The sequence below is a fragment of the Brassica napus genome, chromosome A1, assembly GCF_020379485.1.
Source record: "Brassica napus cultivar Da-Ae chromosome A1, Da-Ae, whole genome shotgun sequence".
NCBI classification, from domain to species: Eukaryota; Viridiplantae; Streptophyta; class Magnoliopsida; order Brassicales; family Brassicaceae; genus Brassica; species Brassica napus.
The window spans coordinates 23,277,275-23,294,116 of NC_063434.1; the positions used below are offsets into that span (position 1 = coordinate 23,277,275).

At 35.0% G+C, this 16,842-nt stretch overlaps 1 protein-coding gene across 2 annotated transcripts; it reads left to right on the forward strand.

Annotated features, from left to right (window-relative positions):
* The first annotated feature begins 10,573 nt into the window (after positions 1-10,573).
* LOC106455039 (ABC transporter C family member 8-like) lies at positions 10,574-16,555 on the forward strand. 2 transcript variants are annotated; one of them, XM_013897100.3, is made up of 11 exons: positions 10,574-11,004; positions 11,154-13,075; positions 13,332-13,652; positions 13,726-13,812; positions 13,889-14,467; positions 14,543-14,707; positions 14,780-15,074; positions 15,201-15,721; positions 15,802-15,865; positions 15,962-16,201; positions 16,302-16,555. In XM_013897100.3, exons 1-11 carry the CDS (start codon positions 10,989-10,991, stop codon positions 16,427-16,429), a joined length of 4,338 nt encoding a protein of 1,445 aa, XP_013752554.2. In that variant the 5' UTR covers positions 10,574-10,988; the 3' UTR covers positions 16,430-16,555. The 2 variants fall into 2 exon arrangements, with proteins under 2 accessions (XP_013752554.2, XP_022576165.2); XM_022720444.2 differs by lacking the exon at positions 10,574-11,004 and having other exon boundaries at positions 12,264-12,380; positions 12,470-13,075.
* Positions 16,556-16,842: the final 287 nt, after the last annotated feature.

Sequence of the window (16,842 nt, forward strand, 5' to 3'; positions counted from 1 at the left end):
TAATTTTCTTTTTTGGCACATGAGCTTTTGTTTATTTTACTAAAGTATACACACAGCCGTCGTGATCATAGTCCAATGACATATAACTATTGTCCTATAAATTCTAAATAATTAATAAAACAAGTATATATAAATTGTAACAAATTATAAAAATTTGCATTGGAGTATTAATAACCATAAAATTTAGGGCCGATTCTTTGTTTGAAAACATATATATAGTTCTATATACATGCTCATGCATGCACATAATCAGTTTCATGATGATTACACAGGTTGAGTCGCTACAAGAAAACAACGTAATTCTGATGGACATTCTGACGGAAAATGAGATCCTCGGAATATTCCGACGAAATTCCGAGGAAAATCAAAATTTCGGTTTCCTCGGCATTTCCTCGGAATATACCGATGAAATACCGAAGAAATAATATTCCTCGGAAAACACCGACGAATATCCGAGGATATATTATAGCCGCTACAGAGCCTTTGGGAGATTTTAAAAATTCCGAGGAAATTCCGAGGGATAATAGGGTTTAGGTATTTCCTCGGAATAGTCCGAGACTTTTCCGAGGAAGTAGGGTTTATAAACCGAAAACAACGTTTTGCGGTTTGAATAACACTTATATAACCTTTATTAAGTGTCTTAGACTGATTATGAAGTCAAAAATTTGTTTCTTACCCTATAATAAACACTTTTCCGATTGTATGAACGAAATCCCCACAACATAAGAGAAACACTTATACACTTTAATGAACGGTAAAGGGAATACTTACAATTCGTTTTGAAATTTTGTTATTTCATGGTTTATGATCATCTATACAAAGATTCCTCAATGGTATGCATTGCATTTGTATAAGAAATGATATAGGGCAAAAAAAATTGATGTTTTGAAACCCCAAACATGTGTTCCTCGGAATATTCCGAGGAAATTCCGAGGAACACTTGTTTTTCCTCGGAATTTCTTCGGAATATTCTGAGGCTTTTCCGAGGAAGTAGGGTTTTTAAACCGAAAACAACGTTTTGCAGTTTGAATAACACTTATATAACCCTTATTAAGTGTCTTAGACTGATTATGAAGTCAAAAATTTGTTTCTTACCCTATAATAAACACTTTTCCGATTGTATGAACGAAATCCTCACAACATAAGAGAAACACTTATACACTTTAATGAACGGTAAAGGGAATACTTACAATTCGTTTTGAAATTTTGTTATTTCATGGTTTATGATCATCTATACAAAGATTCCTCAGTGGTATGCATTGCATTTGTATAAGAAATGATATAGGGCAAAAAATTTGATGTTTTGAAACCCCAAACATGTGTTCCTCGGAATTTCCTCGGAATATTCCGAGGAAATTCCGAGGAACACTTGTTTTTCCTCGGAATATTCTGAGGCTTTTTTGAGGAAGTAGGGTTTTTAAACCAAAAACAACGTTTTGCGGTTTGAATAACACTTATATAACCCTTATTAAGTGTCTTCGACTGATTATGAAGTCAAAAATTTGTTTCTTACCCTATAATAAACACTTTTCCGATTGTATGAACAAAATCCCCACAACATAAGAGAAACACTTATACACTTTAATGAACGGTAAAGGGAATACTTACAATTCGTTTTGAAATTTTGTTATTTCATGGTTTATGATCATCTATACAAAGATTCCTCAATGGTATGCATTGCATTTGTATAAGAAATGATATAGGGCAAAAAAATTTGATGTTTTGAAACCCCAAACATGTTTTCCTCGGAATTTCCTCGGAATATTCCGAGGAAATTCCGATGGATATTTAAGTGGCCGTCGGAATTTCCTCAGAATATTTTCATTTAACCGGGCAAACAAGCCGCCAAATAGTTTGCGAAAATTAAAATTGAAAATTCCGAGGAAATTCCGACGGATAGTTTCCGTCGGACCCTAGGTTTTATAGACACGAAACACTTCTTCTTCCCCATTTCTCTCTTCTTCCTCCGGCGATCTCTCTCTTTTTCCGGCGATTTCCCCCTTCTCTCGCGACGATCTCTCCGGCGAATCCTCTCTATTCCTACACAAATCATGTAAGGACCCTATCCCACTCTCTTAGGTTCTATTTGTTAGGTTTTTAAGTAGATTTGATGATTTTAGAAGTTTTTTGTTAGATTTTTGTCAGGGTGATTGGTTAGGATTGTGATTTGGTTGGATAATTTGTTGTGTTGAATTGATTTAGAACTTTTTTATAAACTTTTTATTATTTTTGTATTTATAAAATCGATTTTGGATTTTACAAAACGTTTTTTGTATATAAATTTGATTTTTGGATTTATAAAAGATGATTTCATATTTATAAAAATATTTATATTTATTAAAACTAATTTTGTATTTATAAAACATTTTTTTGATTTATAAACACTATTTTATTATTTTTTGTATTTATAAAAACTATTTTTAAATATACAAAACGTTTTTTGTATATAAATTCGATTTTTGGATTTATAAAAGATGATTTCATATTTATAAAATATTTATATTTATTAAAACTAATTTTGTATTTATAAAACATTTTTTGATTTATAAACACTATTTTATTAGTTTTTGTATTTATAAAAACTATTTTGTATTTATAAAAAGATGATTTCATATCTTTAATTATTTATATTTATAAAACTTATTTTGTATTTATAAAACATTTTTTGATTTATAAACACTATTTTATTATTTTTTGTATTTATAAAAACTATTTTTAAATATACAAAACGTTTTTTGTATATAAATTCGATTTTTGGATTTATAAAAGATGATTTCATATTTATAAAAATATTTATATTTATTAAAACTAATTTTGTATTTATAAAACATTTTTTGATTTATAAACACTATTTTATTAGTTTTTGTATTTATAAAAACTATTTTGTATTTATAAAATGATGATTTCATATCTTTAATTATTTATATTTATAAAACTTATTTTGTATTTATAAAACATTTTTTTGATTTATAAACACTATTTTATTATTTTTTGTATTTATAAAAACTATTTTGTATTTATAAAAAGATGATTTCATATTTATAAAAATATTTATATTTATAAAACTAATTTTGTATTTATAAAACATTTTTTTGATTTATAAACACTATTTTATTATTTTTTGTATTTATAAAAACTATTTTGTATTTATAGAAAGATGATTTCATATTTCTAAAAATATTTATATTAAATCTAATTTTGTATTTATAAAACATTTTTTTGATTTATAAACACTATTTTATTATTTTTGTATTTATAAAAACTATTTTTAAATATACAAAACGTTTTTTGTATATATATTCGATTTTTTTATTTATAAAAACTATTTTTAAATATGTTTTTCAATTAATATTTATTAAAACTATTTTTAAATATGTTTTCTATTTCAATTATAATTTTATATTTTCGAATTTCAATTTAAAAAATTAAATTTATAATTTTTTTTTTAATTTTGGAAATATTCCGAGGAAGTGTATCCCTCGGGATATTCCGACGACGACTTCCTCGGAAAATTCCGAGGAAGTGCTCCTTCGGTATATTCCGAGGACCTGTCCGACGAACTGGTGGTCCTCGGAGTTTCCTCGGAATTCCGTCGGAAATTTTCGAGGGATTTCCGAGGAAAAATTAATTTCCGAGGAGTTACTTCCGAAGACATGTTTCGTCGGTATGTCGTCGGAATAACGTTATTCCGACGACATACCGACGATTTTTTCCCTCAGTATGCCGCTGTTTTCTTGTAGTGAGTCCATTTGCTTTTTGTGACACTAAGTGAAATTAATATGGGAAATTTGATCCAATAACAAAAAAAAACTATATTTCATCACTAACCATAATATCACTCTATCTTCTTTTCTCTTCGTATCTTTCTCTACCCTCTTAATACAAATCTAAAAATTTTCCAATATAATTACTCATCAAACTAACCCAACTAAAATCCACCAATCCCTCTGGTAAACAAAAAAAAAGATTACTTTGTTTACGCATCAAAACCTAGCTACGTGAGGCAGATCTAATTAGAACTTAGAATCTGATTCTCCCATTACCCATCACACACACGATAACACAATTGAGCTTAACCAATAATGAGACGAAATCATTATCGGCCTAATTGGTTAGCCTAGGAATAAAGCATGTAAGATTTAATTAGAAATATAAAGTTAAGTTCTTTTTTTTATCAAATAAAGTTCAAAAATCTTGGATATGTAAAACATCACATGTCGTAGTTTTGTTGTAGATAGCCCTTTCATAACTGTTTCGCAAAAATCTGAAAAGATGTTTAAAATAGTAAAGAAAAATGGAACCCATGACTATATTACTGGCCCAATCTGTTGATGTGGTGGCCCAATCTGTTGATGTGGATTTGATTACATGATGTATTTTAATCTATTCTATTAAAAAAGGATTGCAATCTTAATAAATCTACTTATAAAGGTTATTTGGACCAACCTATTATATATAACTAAATCTTATACCCAACCTATTTTATAGCAACCAAATAAAAATCTCCTACATTTAAATAAAACATATTACTGTTATTGACTTTAAATATTATAATCTAAACTGTCGACCAATAGCCTTTTAAATATGTACGTAGGTTTTGTATGAACCATTGTTCTATTAGTAATGTTTATATAATATGTTTGTATCGAATGATGGTATGAAATTATTATAAACCAACATTATACCTCATATAACAAGACTTTAGTGAACCATATATTAGATATCTATTATTTAAATAAGTCAGTGTTTCATCACAAAAATATAACAAATTAGTGTTTTCATCAAAGCATTTTAACAACTTACAGGTTTGGTAAAATGTTTATACCTAAGAGAGAGTTATATAAGAGTGTACATATATTTGAACAAAAAAAGAATACATACAAAATCTTAAGTAAATTAATTCATGAATTATATAATTTAAATAAATTATTTTTTGACGTCATATGATTTTGTAACATAATAATTTACAACATTTTCAAAATATTAATTCACAAAATTTGTATATAATCCAAAGAAAAACCTGCGCTTTCAAAGCGCGGGTCAAAATCTAGTAAAGTTTAATATTTTAAATCTATACACAATCTACTTTTATTCGAAAGATGATTTAAATTATATTTTACCATCTAGTATTATTCAATGAATAATTTAAATTCATTTTTTTAAATCTAGGGTTATTCAACTTTTAATGATTTTAAATTTTTTTGTATTTTTAACTGATTGCAAATAATCTTTTATGGATCCTCATGAATAAATGAGTGAATTCAAAATTCAAGGTATACTGCAAAGATTTTAAAATTATTGAACTTAAACAATCTTAAAACTTTAAAATTTGGTGGATTGCAAATCACTGATCGAAATTTTCGGTGGCGTTAGCAACATTTTCTCAACAGTTATTTACCTTATTAAAAATCCTCTACAGTATTATGAGGCCATAATAATTTATTCTTCTAGAAAAAATTAACTAATTGATAGATTCACAGTTTCTTTTTGGATTGCTAACTTCAATTTTTATTGAATACCGATGCGTGGAATTAGTACGTATTAGTACACAAGTTGGACTTCAACATAGTGGGTCTATTTGTCTTATCTTGACATAGTTGGATCTTTCAGTATCAAAGAAATGAACGTCTAAAGTTATGAAAGAACTTGACATTTTGTACGTACATCAAATTCAGTTAACAAGCTTTTCTTATCAAACGGAATATCTTTTGAGTTGGTTGAGGTACATACTTAGTTGAAAGAGACATACAATCCGTCATAGAACAAATCATTTTTTGATACAAAACGTTTAGATGTACGAAGAAGATTTTTAAGCTTTGGTTACAGTTTACAGAGTTCAAAAGTAACTTGCAATTTTTAATGTAAAGAGATATAACTTCAATAATGTTGGATAAGCAGATGTGAAAATCTGTGCATTTCTCTGTGTCTATGGATAGAAAGAGACCATTCATATACATAAACTACCATTTATACATAAACTGTGATTCTTTAATGAGAGGCCTATTATCATACCAATATACCAACACTAGACTAATAGAAAACGATTGTAATTTCCGAGAGTTAAAAAGCAAAAGTAGAAAAGAAAAAAAGCGATAAAGCCCTCTTCTTTTCTCTAAAAAGCTCGCCGGTGATCTGTCTCTATCGACGCCGCTCCGGCGCGTCGCCCAACACGAGCTCCAGATCCGGTCTCGTCACCTCTCAAGGATTCAATCTCACTAAGCTTCGCCCTCCTTCTTCTCTCATCGCCATGGACCTGAAACCTCCATTACAAAACGTAATTGACGATGCTGCTCATCCTTCGAACAAGAACTCATCTTCCTCGATGTCTACTCATTCCACAGCCACTCCAGACCCTCGTTGGCCGTCTAAGTGTCGCTGGTCAATGCAGTCTCCACCGCCGGCATTGACAGATACGGTCTCGATTGAAGAAACAAAAGCTGGTTCAGAGCTGTCGTCTACTCGTCTTGCAGTGAGCGATGGTAATGAAGATATGAGAAATCAAATTGATGTCATTGATTTGGAGTCTAACCCCAAGGTTTCAACTGAAACCCCTAGCTACTCTGGTGTTGAACCAGAACTAGAACCAGCCGGAAACATCACCTCTTCAGTGATAATTTCTTCAGAAAACAAAACAGGGGAAATCAACTCTGTTGTTGAACCATTACTAGAGGAGGCCGGAGGTAATGTCATTGTTTCCGAGATCACTAGCCAACCTGAAAACGAAGATTATAGGAAGACTACTGGCCTCCTTCCGATAACTACTACTACTCCAGAGATACTAGTTGATTCTCCAGTAGCTACTTTCGTTCCTTCGATTGGAGCCTGGGCCAAACCACTTGCTTTTATACCACCTGCAACTCCTCCTATGCCTGCAACGCCAAGTGGTCTAGATCCGCAGCATCTCAATAATCTCATTGACTCTTTCTGGCCAACACTGACTGAGGGACTTGTGCCAAACCAGAAGAAAAGAGACCATTCAAGTGTTGTAAGAGAGTTCCCTCGTATGCCGGTTCAGAAGATTCCCGACCCTGAGCTTAAATAGGATGGAACATTAAGATTTCCATGGGCAGCCAGAATGGACCCTGCTACCCGAAACCTTTATCGAGCGGCCAAGCCAACTTTCCGACTTGATGGAACGCCTCAGGTAACTATTCCTTCTCAAGTGCTTCGCTTAGGACCAGAGAATAAAAATGAATATATCATTGGCCAATTTCATCGCTGCTCTCTTCCTCCTGGGGGTTTAATCCATGCTGTGGTGAATAGGTTGTGGGGTAGAACCTGTAAAATAGGTTGCCGTAAACTGAGTGACTCCTCTTACATGTTTCATATACCTCATGATTCAACTCGACAATGGGTAATTCAAAGAGGTGTATGGCATGTTGATGACTGTTTGTTATTTGTTTCGCCTTGGAAATCAGTCAACTCATTCAAAGTCCCTGAGGTATCAACAATACCAGTGTGGGTAAATCTTAAAAATGTTCCGGATAGCTGCTACTCAAGATTGGGTCTCAGCCATGTTGCGTCTGGACTTGGTGAGCCTATGCAAACACATAAACCTCGACTTGATCCGACTTGTTTGGGATAAGCAAAGTTGTTGGTTGAAGTAGAACTTGACAAGCCTTTTCCAAAGCAAATTGCCTTAGATGACAAACAAGACAATATCTTCTTGGTGGATGTTGAGTATACATGAATTCCAAGTGTTTGTGGCAGATGTGGACATTTGGGACACAAGGAGAAAAGATGTCTACTTCCAGCTGTTTAATTGAATGTGGAAAAAAATCCCATTCATGAGGATTCATCCGCTGAAAAAGCTCAGCCTGATTCGGAAAATACACTAGCTCAGTCTACTGTTGCATCAAAACAATTGGTGTTACAAGCCAAAATTTCAGAATCGAGTTTAGTCTCAACTGATGAAGCACGAGAAGAACTTCCTGAACAGTCTCGGGAACAGACTTTGGTACACTTGCAATCACAACTAAGTGTTGAGGCAAAGAATCTCTCTACTCCAGTAAACAACCTCACTTACTCTAAGGTACATATAGCCAATGGCTCCAACTCTCCTCTCCCTATATCACCATTAGTAGACTCACAATCTGCTCCAACTAAAGCTACTACTATGGAAGAAATTCCATCCCCGGTTATTGTCCTCGAGGCCAACTTGGTTTCAACGGACAAGTCATTGGTCCCTCCATCCTCTCATGAACATGGCAGCCCTTTTACTCGAATTGCTTGTAATAAGCAAGATGATGAAAGAGGGTATATGAGTGATGCTACGGCAAACCTCAACATGTCCCGAGGTGGAAGACCAATAAAACCACTCCAAAAGTTTCAAGATATGGAATGGAAAACGGTAAGAGGAAGGGGTAAAAAGGGTCGTCGTGGCCGCGGAAACTACCTTCCATCTTCCTAACAGTTTCATCCTTCTCTTGTCTCATTAAGCTTATGAATCATAAGTCTTCTCCATTGTAAGCTAATGCTTGGTTGAATATGAGGCATGTCTCATCATACTCTATCAAACTTATGGTTGTTTCAACCATACACTGTATGTTTTTAGTATTTTAATTTGAAAGCCTTTTACAAAAAAAAAAAATATACCGACACTGAAAATGATAAAGAACACATTTCACATTAGGATTATGATTGTGACCCATCAACGTCCTCCTCGTCATTGCACAGAAAGACAAAGATGCAAATCCAACATTACAATCACATTCAATGGCTAAATATCACAGCAACTCCATTTCACCAACCTGGATTGTCTTCTTCTTTCTTATCCGGTGATCATGTTCCGACTCTATCTACGCCATCGGTCAAAAAGATATCCACTTTTGTTTGCACCACTCTTCGTATGACGGATGTCGCAAGAACAATTGGGATACAAGCACAGTATATCTGATACTTCCATGTATTGGACTCTTTTTTTTAAATGGCCAATTTTTTCTTTTAATTAGAAAACCATAATTTGTAATCATAGACTATATAAAAGGATCATATTATTTGAGAGTATACAATCAAACAACTCCATCAAATTATAATCCATTTACTTTGTCATTTATATGAGTGGTTGAGCTAATTTTTAAAAAAAGATAACTAAGCTAATATTTATAGGAAAAATTACTGTTTCAAAACAATTGAAGTTTTCAATTTGTAACGTTAAAATTTAACATCATTTGACATTATGACCTAACGAAAAATGTAATATCATTTGACATTGTGACCAATTACACAATACAACATCTTTTTTCTTTTGTACCTTGGCTTTACAACATTTGTTTGGTTGTGTAAAAGATTGTACATGTTTAATACGTGCATTAACCTTAAACATCAAAGGAAGAGTAGAAACTAACTAAAAAAATTTATGACATTAATGTGCTACTTAAATTTAAGTACTTCAGCCTATTAGTACATTAATTTCATTGCATATAGTCGCTAAGATTTAGAAAAAAAAAAATGAATTGAGGAAAATATAACATTCCTATATAGAAAAAACACATTGGAGCAAAATTTTCATCTCTATTTTTTTTTCTATGATCACTAAGATAGAAATAGATTGGAAATTGTCTAAGTTCAACTAAGGGCCTGACTGGTTCAAACGCAGCGGTTGCGGTTGCGGTTGCGGGAGTTTGTGGATGCGGGCGGTTGCGGTTTCTAGCGGTTTTAAGAGATTTGTACGACTGGTACTGCGGTTAAAAATTGGTGCGTTTGCGGGTGACTTATGACTGGTTAACTACCAAATGCGGTAACAGTCAAATAATAAATTAACAATATTTACATTTAATATAATTATAAAAATATCAAAAATCATAAAATTATAATAAATATAAAATTTATATTTAGAAAGTTATAATTTTAATTTTTGAAAATTTATTGAAATTGTTTTTATTATAAAATTTTATAATATTAATTAAAATAAAATAGATATATTTTAATATTTTCATAATTTCAATTTTAAATTTTTTATTAAATATTTTTTCTTTGTATATATATTGTTTTAAAAAAAAAGAAAAAAATTTTACCCTCCCGCAACCGCCCGCAACCGCAAACGCTAGCTGGAGCCAGCTTTTGAATTTATGAGATTCGGAGCGGTTTGAAGCGGTTTAAGGCGATTTGAGTGATTGTTGCAAACCGCCGACAACCGCTACCGACCGCAAAAGCTGCGTTTGCGGGTGGTAGCGGGAAAACCAATCGCCACCTAAGTTCAAGATCCTAGTTTAATGAAACTATGTCTACGATACTCAACTTATTCCAAAACTTCTTGATAAAAAAATAGATGTCCAAATCATGTGTTCATGAATTTTTTGTTTAAATATGTATATTAGACACAAAAACTTAAAATTTAAATGATAAATGATAATTTTTTAAAAAAATTGTTTGTCCACAAAAACTTATCTTGTTCATGAACACAGTTTAATTTATTTTAAATTAGTGTAAAAAGTGCTTTATATCTTTAAAATGATTTATTTTGTAACTGAAGTTAGTGGCTGTTTTGTAAGACCATGATCAATGTGATTCTCAGTGTAATATAAGATATAAACATTTTTAGTCGAAAATTGTCAAATCATGCTCTAAAAAACTCAGATGGGTCTCCCCCATTAATCATCATACTCTAAGATAACTATTGTTTCTTTTCCGACGACCTACTCCGGCCAATCAAATTCCAACCAGTCTCTCTGCTTCTGTGAGTGAAAGGATATCCTCGTATGGATTCAATAGTGAGTGAAGTGGAGATCAACATATGAAACTGATTGCGTAAGCAAGTATGCATCACGTGGTTGGTAGAGAGGAACAAAGTTAACTCAGAAAAGACCAAAACAAAAAGAAACAGCTGCTAGTGCGATCCTTTCATTTGCATAAAGACAATGATGTGGACTTGCTTATGTCTTTTAGCTTTGTCAGTGAGAATCAACTTCACCTTTGATAGAGGCAAAGCGTTTTGCTCCTTTTGTTTTTTGGTTTCTAATTGATTCATCTCTGTTGCTGCTTCTACAATGGCCGTCTCCATTGGTACGATCAACCCATTTCTCTTAACACTCTCCATTGCTTTCTTCAATGCTTAGTTTTCATGTTCTTGGCATTCTTGGATTGTGAGTAAACCTCTGAGGTTCTTGTAATCACTGATACTATTATAGTGATGATCATTGTTTATGGTGCAGGGAGCCTACCATGGTGTGACGTTGACTCTTCTTGCTTCCAGAGAAGCGTCATACATCTCATAAATCTACTGTTCCTCTGCATCTTCTACTTTCTCGTGGCAGCTAGTTGCGTTTCCAAACAGTTTACTACCATGAGCCGCAACAAAGGATGGACCTTTGTCACTGCAGCTATATGCTGTCTTGTTACTAGCATCACTTTCATTGGTGCTGGTTTAAAATTTCTGATTGATGATGCTAATAACGTCTTTTGGGTTTCTTGCGTTGTTCAAGGCATCATTTGTCTCTCACTTGCGGCTTCTCTGTTTGTTAAAGGGATCTCAAAATGGATTAACATCGTTACATCTGTTTGGTGGGTGACTTTTGCTTTGTTGGATTCAGCTGAAATGATTGAGATGCTTTCACAGGGAGAAGGCATCAGAGTATTAGACATCATAACATGGCCTATGAGCTTTATGCTTCTCATTTGCTTCTACATATCTCTCAAAGCCTCTCCAGCTCCTCAAGATTGCAGTGAAACAGATCTCACTGATCCTCTATTAACTGACAAACCGGCGAGGTTGGCCACAGCTGGGTTTTTCAGCATCTTGACATTCTCTTGGATGAATCCTTTACTCTTGGCTGGTTTCAAGAAACCATTGTGCCCTGAAGACATCCCTAGTCTACTCCCAGAGGATGAGGCTAAGTTAGCTTACACTAAATTCTCTCAAGCATGGGATACACTTCTTTCAGAAGGAAGCTTAACTAAGGAAAGAAACTTAGTGTTTAGAGCTACAGCAAAAGTTTACTTCAAGGAGAACATATTCACAGCAGTTTGCGCCTTATTCAGAACCATTGCTATTGTATCTCTTCCACTAATGCTATACGTCTTTGTGGACTATGCAAACAGTGACCACCGTGATCTCCGCATCGGTCTCTTCAACTTATCTTGTCTAGTTTTCTTAAAGCTTGTTGAGTCCTTATCAATGAGACACTGGTACTTTGCAGCAAGAAGATCAGGGCTGAGGATCAGATCAGCGCTAATGGTTGCTGTCTACAAAAAGCAGCTGAAGCTATCAAGCTTGGGGAGGAAACAACATTCATCTGGAGAGATTGTGAACTACATCGCGGTCGATGCATACCGTATGGGAGAGTTCTTGTGGTGGTTCCACTCAGGATGGAGCGTTACACTGCAGCTTTTGCTATCTACAGTTGTACTTTTCGGTGTGGTTGGATCAGGAGCCTTTCCAGGTTTGATTCTTCTTCTCCTCTGTGGTCTCCTCAACCTACCGTTTGCAAAGATGCTGAAGAACAGCCAGACGCAGTTCATGATGGCGCAGGATAAACGTCTGAGGTCAACCTCGGAGATTCTGAACAGTATGAAAGTCATTAAGCTGCAGTCATGGGAAGAGGAGTTCAAGAAACAGATTGAGTCTTTCCGTGCTGATGAGTTCAAATGGTTGGCTAAGGCTCAAATGACAAAGGCCTTTGGTACTTTCCTGTATTGGCTGTCTCCAACAATAGTTTCCGCTGTTATCTTTGTGGCGTGTGGTTTGCTGAAGAGCGCTCCGCTGAACGCAAGCACCATCTTCACTGTTTTAGCTACGCTGAGAGTTATGTCAGAGCCTGTTAGGCTTATACCTGAAGCCATTTCTGCTATCATACAAGTCAATGTGTCTTTTGACAGGATAAACAACTTCTTGCTTGGTGATGAGCTGAAGATTGATGAAGTTGAAAGAAGTGGTCTGGAGAAAACTGGAGAAGTAGTTGATATACAAGCTGGTAACTTCAGCTGGGATCCAGAGATGACAAAGACTCCAACTCTAACGAATATAAGTTTGGACATAAATTATGGGCAAACAGTTGCGGTTTGTGGACAAGTTGGTGCTGGAAAATCTTCATTGTTGCATGCATTACTCGGAGAGATACCTAAAGTTTCTGGAACTGTAAGTCTATTTGTTCATTATGTATAAGGCTGTAACTGATAAAATAATAAGGAATTGGTGGAATTGAAATAAATGGAATACACCAAAAAATGGAATAGAATTCATTCTATTCATTCATAACCAGATTTGTTATGGAATGATTATCTTTGTATTTTTATCTATTTATTTGTGGAATTGATGGAATTAGTATCCACGTCAATAATCAATAAGTATGTTTGCTAAGAGATGTTTTCTCTATGTTCTTCATTTGAAACAGGTAAAGGTCTCTGGGTCCATAGCTTATGTTTCTCAGACCTCTTGGATCCAAAGTGGTACCATAAGGGACAACATCCTCTATGGAAAGCCAATGGAAGCCAGACGATACAACGCTGCTATTGCAGCATGTGCGTTGGATAAGGACTTAAATGACTTTAGACATGGTGATCTCACAGAGATAGGACAAAGAGGGCTTAACTTGAGTGGAGGACAAAAGCAAAGAATTCAGTTGGCACGTGCCGTCTATGAAGACGCTGATGTTTACCTGCTTGATGATCCTTTTAGTGCTGTGGATGCTCATACTGCTGGAGTTCTTTTTCATGTAAGTGATAGCATTTCTTTTGAAGAAGTTTTCTTGAAGGATGCTTTTTAATATGTTTTAGTTGTGACTGTAGAAATGTGTTGAGGACTCGCTGAGGGAGAAAACTGTCGTTCTGGTCACTCACCAAGTTGAATTTCTCTCAGAAGTTGATCAAATTCTGGTACAATTTGTGTAGTAGCTGATAAAAAAAAGACTGCATATGTCTTAACTTATTAATGATTGATGATCTTGATCAGGTTATGGAAGAAGGAAGAATCACTCAATCAGGTAAGTATGAGGATCTCTTAATGATGGGGACTGCATTCCAACAGCTGGTGAATGCTCATAATGAAAGCCTGGGAGATTTTAAGCAAGGGGGTATAAACAGAGAGATGGGAGATATCGATATTATCGAAAAAGTAAAAGAAGAAATTAAAACAATTGATACAAGAGGGATCCAACTTACACAAGAGGAAGAAGTAGAGTCAGGTTATGTTGGATTGAAACCTTTCTTGGACTACTTCCGTGTCTCCCAAGGATGGTTTCTTCTATCAGCAACCGTATTGGGACAGGTTGGTTTTGTAGTTTTCCAGGCTGCATCAACATACTGGCTTGCATTTGCTATTGGGATCCCTAAACTCTCAACTACGATGGTCATTGGCGTCTACAGCGTTATCTCCACTCTCAGTGCTGGTTTTGTATACTCCAGAGCTGTTACAACTGTCTATCTTGGGCTAAAAGCTTCCAAAGCTTTCTTCTCTGGTTTCACAAATGCAGTCTTCAAAGCTCCCATGCTGTTCTTTGATTCTACTCCAGTTGGACGCATTCTTACTCGAGTAAGATTTCTTTTCTTACATGTATATGAATAACACTACAGCTCAAAGTATGACAACCATATTTAACATTGGCAGGCTTCATCTGATATGAACATCTTGGACTTTGACATTCCATCTGCGTTCATACTTGTGGTAGTACCTGCTGTTGAGCTCACTGCTGCTCTTATCGTCATGACATATGTTACATGGCAAGTGATTATCATAGCTCTTCTTGCTTTGGCAGCCACCAAATTTGTTCAGGTACCTATTTTGATCTTACTCCTGTGCAGCAAAGAAGGCTATTAACATTCATGTCTTCATTGTATAAAAAAGGATTACTATCTAGCCTCTGCAAGGGAGCTGATTAGGATCAACGGAACAACTAAAGCACCAGTGATGAATTATGCTGCAGAAACCTCACTTGGAGTTGTGACAATAAGAGCTTTTGGAACGGTAGATAGATTCTTTAAAAGCTACCTAAACCTAGTTGATGCAGATGCGGCGCTATTTTTTTTGTCTAATGCAGCCATGGAATGGGTCATTATGAGGATAGAGATTCTTCAGAATTTGACTTTATTCACCTGTGCACTATTGCTTATCCTTATTCCCAAGGGCTACATAGCTCCAGGTACATGCATGTTCTAACTCATCACATCTTTATATCTTTGCCTTTTCTTTGGAAGAATTTTTTTAATATATTCAAGATATTCATCAAGTTGAAAGTTCTGCATGAACTTGTGCTTTTGTGTTGCAGGCCTAGTTGGGCTCTCACTCTCATATGCACTAACATTGACACAAACTCAGGTGTTTCTAACCAGATGGTATTGTACCTTATCGAACTCCATCATTTCGGTAGAGAGGATAAAACAGTATATGAGCATACCAGAAGAACCTCCTGCGGTTGTGGATGGTAGAAGACCACCGTCCTCGTGGCCTTCCAATGGTACAATTCACTTGCAGGAGCTTAAGATAAGATACCGTCCCAATGCTCCATTGGTTCTCAAAGGAATCTCTTGCACGTTCAGGGAAGGGACAAGAGTGGGAGTTGTGGGGAGAACTGGAAGTGGGAAAAGCACTTTGATCAGTGCTTTATTTCGTTTGGTAGAACCAGCAAGTGGTTGCATATTGATTGATGGTATTGACATAAGTAAGATTGGTCTGAAAGACCTGAGGATGAAACTCAGCATCATTCCTCAAGAGCCAACTCTTTTCCGTGGCTGCATAAGGACCAACCTTGATCCTTTAGGTGTTTACTCCGACGATGAAATCTGGAAGGTAAAAGAAAAAACAAGAAACAAGAATGTGATTTCTTCTAAACACTTTGCAGCCTTTTTCTGATGAAACAATTTCCTTAGGCTCTCGAGAAGTGTCAGCTCAAGACAACGATTAGCAATCTGCCTAATAAACTTGATTCATCAGGTAAATGAAATGATGTTTTTATGTTTATAAGATTTTAGTTATACTTTGTTTTTTTTGGTTATACTTTTATGTTTATCCTTTTTGTTGTATGTGAAGTGAGTGAGGAAGGAGAGAACTGGAGTGTGGGACAGAGACAGTTGTTCTGTCTGGGGAGAGTGCTGTTGAAGAGAAACAAAATATTGGTGTTAGATGAAGCTACAGCTTCCATTGATTCAGCCACTGATGCAATCATTCAGAAGACTATAAGAGAGGAGTTTGCCGAGTGCACGGTGATAACAGTTGCGCATAGAGTACCAACGGTTATAGATAGTGACATGGTCATGGTTCTCTCATTTGGTAAACATCTTGTTCCTCATAAATCATAATGATTCCCTCTCTATTTCATGTCGAGGCTCATGAGTACCAATGGGGTTTTTGGTTTGGTTTTTGTGAACAGGTGATCTCGTGGAGTACAACGAGCCTTGGAAGCTGATGGAGAGTGATTCTTACTTCTCCAAGCTAGTTGCTGAGTACTGGGCAAGTTGCAGAGGACATTCTTCTCAGAATCTTCAAGTCCACATCTAAATTCTTTTGCAAGTCTACTTGTACAAGCTGCTACTGAAACATCAATGTATTAGTTTATAATGCACATTATGATACTTCAGTTAAATAATTAAAAATGTCATTATTAAATTAAAGAAAGACACAAAAGCGATGATCAGTAATCAGAAACAGAGCAGTGCTGACGCTCACGTCATTTTTCGATAGAAAATTAACAGATATTTACATCCCCAGCCATCCCTCTCCACGACTACACCTTCCAAAACATCTCCGAGTTTGCAGCAAAACTATGCGTGATCAACGGTGTCACTGTCTCCATCTGGGATATATTGAGTAAGCATCTAAGAGCAAGACTAGTTAATAGACTGATGAACCAAAATTGAAATGGTCAAACACATGCTCTTGTGAGTGGTTCACCGGCAAGCTTTAAAACTACT

Bases quoted from the DNA above. Each gene is read 5' to 3' on its own strand.
- LOC106455039 (XM_013897100.3), top strand. The intron at 13,076-13,331 runs GTAAGTCTATTT...CATTTGAAACAG, and splicing joins TACCTAAAGTTTCTGGAACT to GTAAAGGTCTCTGGGTCCAT. The intron at 16,202-16,301 runs GTAAACATCTTG...TTTTGTGAACAG, and splicing joins GGTCATGGTTCTCTCATTTG to GTGATCTCGTGGAGTACAAC.